Source organism: Fulmarus glacialis, unplaced genomic scaffold, assembly GCF_000690835.1.
Source record: "Fulmarus glacialis isolate BGI_N327 unplaced genomic scaffold, ASM69083v1 scaffold41728, whole genome shotgun sequence".
Lineage (NCBI taxonomy): Eukaryota > Metazoa > Chordata > Aves > Procellariiformes > Procellariidae > Fulmarus > Fulmarus glacialis.
Window position 1 is genome coordinate 21,299 of NW_009230965.1, and position 10,379 is coordinate 31,677.

At 39.6% G+C, this 10,379-nt stretch overlaps 1 protein-coding gene across 1 annotated transcript in view; it reads right to left on the reverse strand.

The window, feature by feature from the left end:
• Positions 1-1,863: 1,863 nt before the first annotated feature.
• TSNAX (translin-associated factor X) overlaps positions 1,864-10,379 on the reverse strand; it is a 23,980-nt gene continuing 15,464 nt past the window's right edge. Inside the window, exons 4-5 of the mRNA XM_009584402.1 lie at positions 5,484-5,611; positions 1,864-3,767 (exon numbers count right to left, since the gene is read on the reverse strand). Coding sequence (XP_009582697.1) covers positions 3,393-3,767; positions 5,484-5,611 — 503 coding nt within the window. The 3' untranslated portion in view covers positions 1,864-3,392. The remainder of the gene's footprint in view (positions 3,768-5,483; positions 5,612-10,379) is intronic.

Genomic DNA, 10,379 nt, shown 5'->3' on the forward strand with positions numbered 1-10,379 from the left:
GCAGGGCTGTCTTCCTGTCCCACGTCCTCCCCAGTCCCACCCTACTCACATGTGCACCCGCCGCCCTGCAGCTCAGCCTGCTCTTCCTCCATGCCGTCCTACTCCTTGCCACTCTTCCCCCCCTTTGTCTCTACCTCATTTCCTTCCATTTTGCCTCTCCACTTCGCCTTCGCCTTTCCCAGCTAACCCTTTACTGTCACACTCCAGACCTCCTGAAGTTTCTTTTCTGAAACGGGAAGTGGTAAACCAACCTACTACCACACAGAGTCTTCTGGTAAAAATCCTGTCGCTTCATCTCCCCCCCTTTCTACCATCTTCCTTTTGTTTGTCTTGGCTACTCTTTAGCCTACTCTTAAATTGCAAACTCTTTGAGGACAGTGCCAGAATCCTGTCCATAGAATTCCATAAGGCACCTAATATGCTAAATATTGTAAAAGGTTCTATTTTAATTTTTTTGCTTTTGATTTTCAATAAACTCACTGAAAATCCAAGTAAGCAGCACTCTTAAGTAGACAGACATACATGTCTTGTCAACAGGAAGTTTCTCTTGCATAACTTCTCTGGCAGTTCTGGAAAGCTAAATGCGGTTGGGTTTATTTTCCTCACTGCAAATTAATAGTCAGGACAAAAGTGAACCCATAAAGAAAAATCATTTCTGAGAAAGGAGATTCTAGAAAGGCAGATGATTTTTAGCACGCAGAGCTGCCCTCGTGAAACATCTGCTATGACGTAGTCCTGTTCTGGCCGTAGACCAAGCATATCAATAGCTCCACAGTGTAATGGGATAAGAAATGGGAAAATTGCCATTGCTTGTTTAGCAGCTTGTTTTGCTGATAAATGTCTGTCACTTTTCAAATAGCTACAGTGTAATTGTTTTTTGGGGAAAATATTTCCTTGAGCAGGAGGTTTGCACGCCATTAGCTATTTCCCATCTGTGCTGATGTTTTAATACACCACTCATACACTTTGCTCCCTATTAGAAATTATTCACAGCTTTTGATTACAGGCAGGCAGCCTGAAGTTTAGAAATCACGTCTGTCATTAAAAAGTTTTCTGTAGCCTTACTGAAAATTTAGATCTCAAAATCATTAGAACCAATATATATTTTTTGAAAGAACCTCTAAAGACTGCTAGAAAAAAGTACACTTCTTAGACATCTGTAATTTTAAAACAACGAATGACTGTACAAAAGCAGGAGCTGTTTGGCTAAAGCAGTGGCCACTGTGTGCTCGTTCCATGGCTAGAGGCAGAACATTACTCAGCCAAGCACTGCCACGTGCTGGAGTTCATCTCATCCCTTTTCAAACTGTGGCACGAAGATTTTTAAATTCCACCTGATAGCTGCTAGGACAGACAAGAGATAGACCTCTGTTTAATATCACACAATACCTCTAATAACTATCTGCTTTCGCTTCACACACATATACTCAATATGCAATTACTTGCAGTAAATTTAGCTGTGCCAAAAGACACAGAACTATACTCTTACCTGCATCAACTGAAATACTAGATGCATGCATTTTGGGAGGGGTGGGGGGAAGCCAAACCTAAACCCCATTCCTTATCAATAAGTATCCTTCTCCTTTCTTTCCCCTCCTCCCACCAGAAAAAAAGTAGAGAAAAAACGAGACATGTAAAAATGTGGGTACCATTGCAGATCTATTCCAGCGATAACTCGTTTTGTCATCTGAATCCTTTGCATTTTTTTAATTCAAGAGGATCACATGAAGTTTCTATCCTAACTAGTTTTTAGACTTCACAGAACAAAGTTAGGGAGAAAAAGAAAAGAGATTCAGGATTAGAAAGTGCCCCCTCAAAGTATGAATATAGGAATGGAGTGAAATTTCCAAGTCAAGTCCCGCACAGTGGGAAACTCGCACCGTTATTTACCACTGGGACCAACAGGCAAAAGGACCAACGACCAGGCAGTGACTGCTTTTCAGAATTTATTGTAAAAAATAGTATTAAACAATAGGAAAAAAGCCACTCCTTGTTCAACCCACCACATACTGCTTTATGTGGAAACAATGGAAAAATGTGACAGAAATGTATTTACCCATTCCTATCCATATATCAGATGATCCCAGCTACTCAGGACATGCTCATGGGAAAAATATTGGCAGTATCACAGCATATGGAAGTGGAAATAAAAAACATGCAGTATTTTCAATTGCAGTTGGGAGGCCTATTTCCTGGAGTCTAAAGATCATGTTGTTTTATCTGTTTTCCTTTAGCATAATGTACATTATCAGACTTTTCATAACTTCAGACACCGGCAGAAAGCCCTGATTTTTTGCCAATGGTGACATACCCACCCTCAAAGATAAATATGGAAGTCAGAATGTCTGCCTTATTTCTGTTTGCAATTTCCTTTCCATAGGAATATGCACATGATATAGTTCCTGCTAACAGATATTTAAAGCTTGGCTAGCCTTTTTTCACTAATACCAGTTCAACCCCACTGGAGGTCCCCTCAGGGCAGCACAAACAATGGAGAACAGACTTCCAACACCACATTGTATTTGTTTTGGCCAAAACTTGCTTGTCCTAACACCAAATTATTCATGTTAAACATACTTGGTAGGTCTTCTGCTTTTGTCTACAAACAGAAAGATGTCAGATTCTGCATTAAACTGTATTACAAAAAATGTAAACCAATACATTCCACAATATTTTTGTGGATTTTCTAGCTCGTGTCAAAACTATGAAGTACCAGTGTTAACTTAAACAGAGCTCAATTTAAATGGAGCCCCAAAATAATAAGTGCACAGTAGTATTTACCTGGTGTAATTAGCTTCATTATCAATTGGTGAAAAGTTGACTTAGCTTCAGTTTCATGCTCAAAAGCATTAATCAGAGAAAACTTAAGTTACATGGCACCTTTGAGACCACCTTAGTTTCAAGTCAAGAGATGAATTTACACATACATCGGTGCATTATTTTAGGTGTGACGTGAGTATAGAACCCAAATACCCAGAAAACATGGGTCCGCAGAAACCTATGGATAATGCTAAATAACAGTACCTAACCATTTTTTTTTCACTGCTGTGCTTGCTGAAAACTGCTAACAGCAACCACGACAGTTTGAGGTGACTCACACAACTGACAGTCACTGGTGTAGAGTGCAGTGGAAATTTTGGCCATTCTGAAAGAAGATACAATGGAGCAATACAGGAAATTCCATACCGGGAGGACAAAGTCAAACATTTGTTCTCTTGCACATCATAGAAAGTATTTTTGGTTACAAATTACCACTGCAAACAATCTTCTCATAGACAAAACTAAAAATGTCTCTACCTAAAAAGCTTTGAGAAGTGTCAAAACCCCACAAACCATAACTAAAATCTTTCTCTAAGTCCTCTTCCCTTCTGAATTGCGACAGTCTCCTTACTTTAAGAAAGGCCCTCTTCTTGATCAATCAATTCTGTTTTGGTGGAGAACACATCAGCCAGCATGTGCTTTGGGATTTCAGATCCCCGTACTTTTAATGTGTAGCAGGCATTCTCTACTTTTGCCAGACTCTGTTTCAAGGTATACAGCTTCTTAGATACTTCGTAAGGTCCAGTGTTGCCAATGAAAGTAAAACCATCATAAATCTGACGTAAGAACTGGCTCAGTTCAAAAGGCGTGTCTATGTCACCATTTCCAACACTGCTGATGCACAGCCGCATCAGCTCTCCAGTTAGATCAGCCACTCCCAGCAGGTAATCTACAGGTGTTACCTTCAGGCTCCAAGTCTGTGGTTGTTTATCATGGGAATTGGAGGTCTGAGGACAGAACAGAACAAAGTCCAGTACAGAGAACTATGAAAAAGCAGTCTATAATGGTTCAAATACACACTAACTTATCTAACATAACTGGTAATTAAAAACATTCTGGAAAATTAAATTGCATGGCACACAGTCTTACTTCAGAAATACTAGTCTCCTTCCAGCACACCAGAAGGTATGAAAGCATCATTTCAACTTGAGATGTGATTTCCATTCTAGCAAGCATGATAAACATACCCTGCTTCTACCATCTCTATTTGCAAACAGAATTATCACATCTTTGTACCAACATTTATTTGCAGTTGCTTTTTTTTTTTGGCTCATAGAGCTCAGCCTAATAAATTTAAATTTTCCCTAAATGGTCTGTCCAAAGCTACCAAAGCAATCGAATCAAAAAGAGTCTGCATTATAAAACCAAATCCTATCATTTTGTGACAGTATCTTGAATTTCAAATATATTTTCTACAAGAAGCTCATAGGTACAGTTCTCTCACATCCATTTCATATCAACTGAACTCATTAAAATAGCTAAAAAATACTTCATGAAGAAAACTCATCACAAAGTTACAAGTTTGCTCCTATATCCAGGTTTCCAATATTTTTTATTGCCAAAATATTGGTAACATGGGAGACAATGCAGGTTTCTTTCAGTTCCCTTGTTCCAATAACATGGTATCCACCCAAATTCACAAATCTGGTTAGAGGCAATGCAGGTTTCTTTCTGTTCCCTTGTTCAAATAACATGGTATCCACCCAAATTCACAAATCTGGTTAGAGGCATGTATGCAGGGGTTAACAACTTCACAATTCATTAAAACAAGTGTGCCACAATGGGTTTGCCTCTGGTAAGAACAAATGAACTTAAGCTAAAAACTTGGCTTCTTTGCAAATATCTTACCAAGAGAATGAAGAAAGAATAAAAAGTGCTTTACAGACTCAGGAATTCACCTAAAGCAGTAGTGCTGTGCGTTACTGTACATTGCACGTGCACTGCATGTGCATTTTGGTACATCACTACAAAATCGCCTTTTGTCCCCTGTCCACAATCAAACTGTACACAGTTTACCGTGGTTGGTAGCAGTAGTTTGTCCCTATGCAAAAAGTTCTGTTCTACGTGCAAGTCAAGAAACAGCAGGTATGGTATTAGGGGTAAGGTATGATGGGACACAAGCTTGTCCTCTGAGAGGAAGCATCAAGATCATCTCCAGGAAAGTTACCAATGACCAAGCTAAAACATATGCAGTGCGTTTTAACAGAAGCTGAATACAGTGCCTCCTGTGACTAGTTCAGTACCAGCAGTAAGATTTCATTCATGGAGTTCATCCTGCCTTGGATTCGTTCGTCTCCCCCAACTTTTGCTACATCACTATACACCAGTAGGCCTTACAGGCAGTCACAGCCATTAGAAATCCCTCCTCTATATTTGCTTGCTAGTATTTCACTATCCTGGATCTTTCCCCCTACTAGAAGGAGTTCAGTTTGCTCTGAATAAAAAGGATGTGAAATTTATAAACTTGTATCCCACGGATTTAGTTTACTACTTGTCAGAATAAAAAGCATGTTTTGAACAAGTGAGTCAAAGCCCACATGTATATCTAATACCATTCCACTAACTGGCCTTATTTAATCAGATGCCAAAAATGTGACTAAGCCTACTCATTGCATTTCCATCCCAGAAAGGTGTTTGTCACATGAGAAAAGAAAAACTTTTACCGTGTTTGTTGTTTCTTCTCTGTCTTCCGCTGTAAATATTAGTTGTTTGTTGATCTCTTCAACACTAATCAAAGATCGTGTTTTGATAAAATACTGAAATGAGACTGCCTCAACATATTCTTGAAGTCCTGCAAAAATAGAGGAAGAATTAAGCTAACGATTCAAACTTTCCAGCAATGATCCATGCTCACAATTATTTATTTTTTTAAGAAATCTTTTAACTGAGACTATTTTAAGGTTACTAGCAAAAACTGAAAACTAAGATAATCCAGAAATAACATTGAAACATAATTTAACATAGCACACTTCTGAAGTATGAAAACCAGATCAAGGACACAGTAGATAAACATTTTCAGGTTTTTACTCCAACCGCATTGTTCACTTGAAACCTTCTGTAATATCAGTATAAAGCATTACGCTACTCTCAGAAACATACTGAACAGCAGCTCCCCATAACGTCCCTCAGGGTTCTGTACTGGGACCAGTACTGTTGAATATCTTCATCAATGACATAGACAGTGGGATCGAGCTCACGGTCAGCAAGTTTACAGACGAGACCAAGCTGAGTGGTGCAGTTGACACGCCTGAGGGACAAGATGCCATCCAGAGGGACCTGGACAAGCTCGAGAAGTGGGCCCATGTGAACCTCATGAGGTTCAACAAGGCGAAGTGCAAGGTCCTGCACCTGGGTCGGGGCAACCCCTGGTATCAGTACAGGCTGGGGGATGAAAGGATTGAGAGCAGCCCTGCCAAGAAGGACTTGGGGGTACTGGTGGATGAAAAGCTGGACATGAGCCGACAATGTGTGCTCACAGCCCAGAAAGCCAAACCGTATCCTCAGCTGCATCAAAAGCGGTGTGGCCAGCAGGTTGAGGGAGGTGATTCTGCCCCTCTACTCCGCTCTGGTGAGACTCCACCTGGAGTACTGCGTCCAGCTCTGGAGCCCTCAGCACAGGAAAGACATGGACCTGTTGGAGCGGGTCCACAGGAGTGCCACAAAAATGATCAGAGGAATGGAACACCTCTCCTGTGAAGAAAGGCTGAGAGAGTTGTGGTTGTTCAACCTGGAGAAGAGAAGGCTTCGGGGAGACCTTATTGCAGCCTTTCAGTACTTAACGGGGGCTTATAAGAAAGATGGGGACAGACTTTTTAGCAGGGCCTGTTGTGACAGGACAAGGGGGAATGGTTTTAAACTAAAAGAGGATAGATTTACACTAGATATAAGGAAGAAATTTTTTACAATGAGGGTGGGGAAACACTGAGGTAGTAGATGCCCTATCCCCAGAAACATTCAGGAGGGGCTCTGAGCAACCTGATCTAGTTGAAGATGTCTCTGCCCATGGCAGGGGGAGGGTTGGGCTAGATGACCTTTAAAGGTCCCTTCCAATCCAAACTATTCTATGATAATGGAGCTTTTAAAATATGAAATTTGTACGATGGAGAGTGCAGATTAGTATTTCATGAGTTCACAAAGACACAATGCAGAGAAAAAGACTGCAGATAAATCAAAAGCAAGGCAGCTCACCTACAAAAAAAAAGAAGTTTCCTTTGTTTCATCTAATTAGCAACAGTAGATACTTGTTTAAAACTGAATTTCCCACTTCTCTATTTTGTGGGAATTAGTGAGCAGGCTCCTTAAAACATGCAGATTAGGTGAAATTGATGTTCAGGACAAAGCACCTGTTGTTACAAATCACTCCAGACAAAAAAAAAAAAAAAAAAAAAAAAAATCAACCAGACAGGACTGTGATGTCCAACAAGAGGAATATACTGAACAACTGCTCTGAGCAAAAGAACTTATACTCTAAAAACAAGGCATGCAGGGGGACAAAAGGAGTTGGTGTGCTGACAAGGAAATAAAAGATGGGATAACAAATGTAGCTTGTACCAGATTTGTATGCCATCTGTAGCCACCTGCCACAATTACCTCTCGCTACCTACTTAGCAGATGGTGATTTTCTGTATGCATTATAGCAAAGGTGAGATCTAAAAAAGAGCTTGAATGTTCCGACAGCGATTTCACAGGTTCTGTCAGTTTTTCCTTATGTGCAGAGAGCAGATTTGGGGAAAGCATGTGGGAAAAGTTCATAAGCAGAAAGCTGAAGTTGGCACTGTCGGTGGAAAAAAAGCAGAAACAAACCTGGAACAAACAGCCATGGCAGAGCTAAGCTAAAAAAAGTTTTGAAGACAAAATGCATGTGTCTATCTGACCTATGGACAGAGAAAGCGCCAAAGGAGGACATTAAAGGAACAGACTGTAACATGACAGAGATGGCTCCAGCAGAGCCATTTTGAGCCATTTTAAAAGGACAGTTTCATTTCAAGAGAAGCAAAGAGGTGACAATGCCATATCACGCTGCAAGAGGGCCAGGATTAGACAATAGTTTTGCCAATGCGTAAAGTGAGGAAATGTGGAGGTACCCAAGGGTACCAGAAGTAGAAATCTGTTTCCATTAGAATAATTTTAAAATCCTCAACTGACCTCTACAGGGCCAGGACCTCTGCCTACGGAGATAGGCAGGAAGCAGCAAATTTAGATTTCATCTGGATCAAAGAAAAAGAAGAGAACATAGATTTGAATAACAGATGAGGGGGAAATACCCCTGAAAAACTAAAGGTAACCTCAAGGGAAAATTCATTTGCAGACGCGTGATGAGTAACCTCCATTTTTTCCTTTTAAATATGTATTTGCAAGGTGAACAGAGGCTATTCAGAAAGGCAGTTCAGCCTGCACCCTTTATGCTTTTGTATAGCAGCAATGGGAAAAGGAGAATAAACATCCAGCAACCAAAGCCACACTCAGCACTGCTGTTCACAAATAGGAACACACACAGGGAGCTGCAAGGGCAATTAAATACAGTAATTTAATCAACTACATTCAAGTAAAGCATTCTGAGCAAAAGTAATAGAAGAATACTAGATAAAAGCTACTTAGGATCTTCTAAGATAAATAACTTCAGAAGCTGCAGAGAGGTAGATTTCATCACCCATTCTTTTCCTGACTTACACTCTCATGTAACACGGTCAGTAATTCATTACAAAATTTTGTCTTTTTCTGTGGATAAGCTACCAGATACAGCAGTATTCCACATGACAACATCTGTGAGAATCTCTCTCTGCTATCTGTGGAGAAGACTATCACATATGAAGAATCAACTTGGCATTTTCCCAAGTTCTCAGAGAGATCAAATCAGCTCTCAAACTTTTTGGTAAGCAGTTTTCTCGATCAATCGTAACTTCCAGTTTCAGCTCACTCCACTTTAATACTTCTCCACACACGTTTTGTCCTTTTCAAGGATAAGTGTTTGGCTCCTCCGTTCATTTATTTTTATGGGTTTTTTTTATATAGACATACTTACATGTATGTGTACACACACACATATTTTTGCTTCCTCCCGCCATCCCACTCTAGCTGACATGTTCCACTCTTCTCGCTCCTTCTGTTTAACCCCATCATGTTAATGTTGCACACACAGTCTGGTTTGTCATTTACACAATTTTCACATTTGTCATTTACACACCTTTTCACAATTAGGGAATCTATCTCCCACTATTTACAAGTAAGCCTTACAAAACCTCATTTAAAGTTGTTACCATTACAAACAGACTGGTAACAAATCCTGGTAACAACTTTGCAAAAAACATTCATATTTGACATTTTTTTTTCTTTTTAAAGTCCTTCTTCCAGAAGTAGCTACAATATGACACTTCAATGACCCAAGACCTTGAAATAAGGTGTTTCCATGTGCAGGTAGAAGGATGTTTAAACATGTTATGTTTTAGCTTAATGGTAGGACATCCGCTATTTTCAGCAAATAATCCCCAAGGTGAAAAACCCCATCCCATTTCACTACACCATCCAACAATACCTTTCCCCTTGTGCTCTTGTTTTGGATTTATTCCAAAATTGGCTTATTTACGGACTAAGCTGCCAGTAATGGAATAGTTTGTAAGATTGCCTTTTATGTAATTTTTTTTTTCCCCTAGTACACGGACCAAAATTCCCAGTTAAAAGCACTGTATTATTTCTACTAGCACTTCTTAAAATTACAGATGTAAGGTAACAAAATGCTGAAGTATTTTGATATTTTATTACATTTACTCTATATAGCTTGTACTAGTGACCCAGTATAACAGCTTCCTTCTACATTTTGAAAATTTATTTTCTACATAAGAACTAGAAAGTTACACTGAGATATCTTCTGAGCACATATTATTTATAAAGGAGGAGATTTTGTGTCTGAAAGTCTGTGCACTTTTTTTGCCAGCTCTATCAGCTGATATTCAAGACATTTATCCTTATCTATATATGCAAGCTCTGAGAAAGAACTGTTAAGCAGTTTGTCTAAGAAACTTAGCAAGAAATCAGGTTTCTTCAAAAAACCAAGTCATTGGAGCACTCAATCCAAGAGTCAAATGAATGCATAAGGGGTAGGAAAAGATAGTTCTATTTAAAAAATGAGTAAAGAATAGAAATTCCTTAATTGCAGGAGTCAGGTTAGGGTAAACAGAATCTAATTCCACCCGAGATGTACACGCATGGAAGTTTTAACCCAGAATGACAGCTCAAACAAGAGGTGAAAGTTTCCTCCTAAAATTTTGTTTACTTCATTTCCTCCTTTAAATATGTATTCAACAGTTAAAAGATGGATTAAAATGGATTTCATGCCTCTCAGTTCTTAAGGTTAGCAATGCCAATGCTACCTGCCATCTTCCCGAATAAGCGTCTTCTCTCCCTGTTTCTTCTCAAACTCATTTTCCTTCTATCCCTTCATCCTCTTTCTTTCCTCTTTCTCTATATCTTTTTGTTCACAGTGCAGCCTGTGCTGATGGTTAGGACACAAGCAGATGACAGCCTATGTTCTCTTACCCAGCTCCTCCCCTAAACCATGCAGC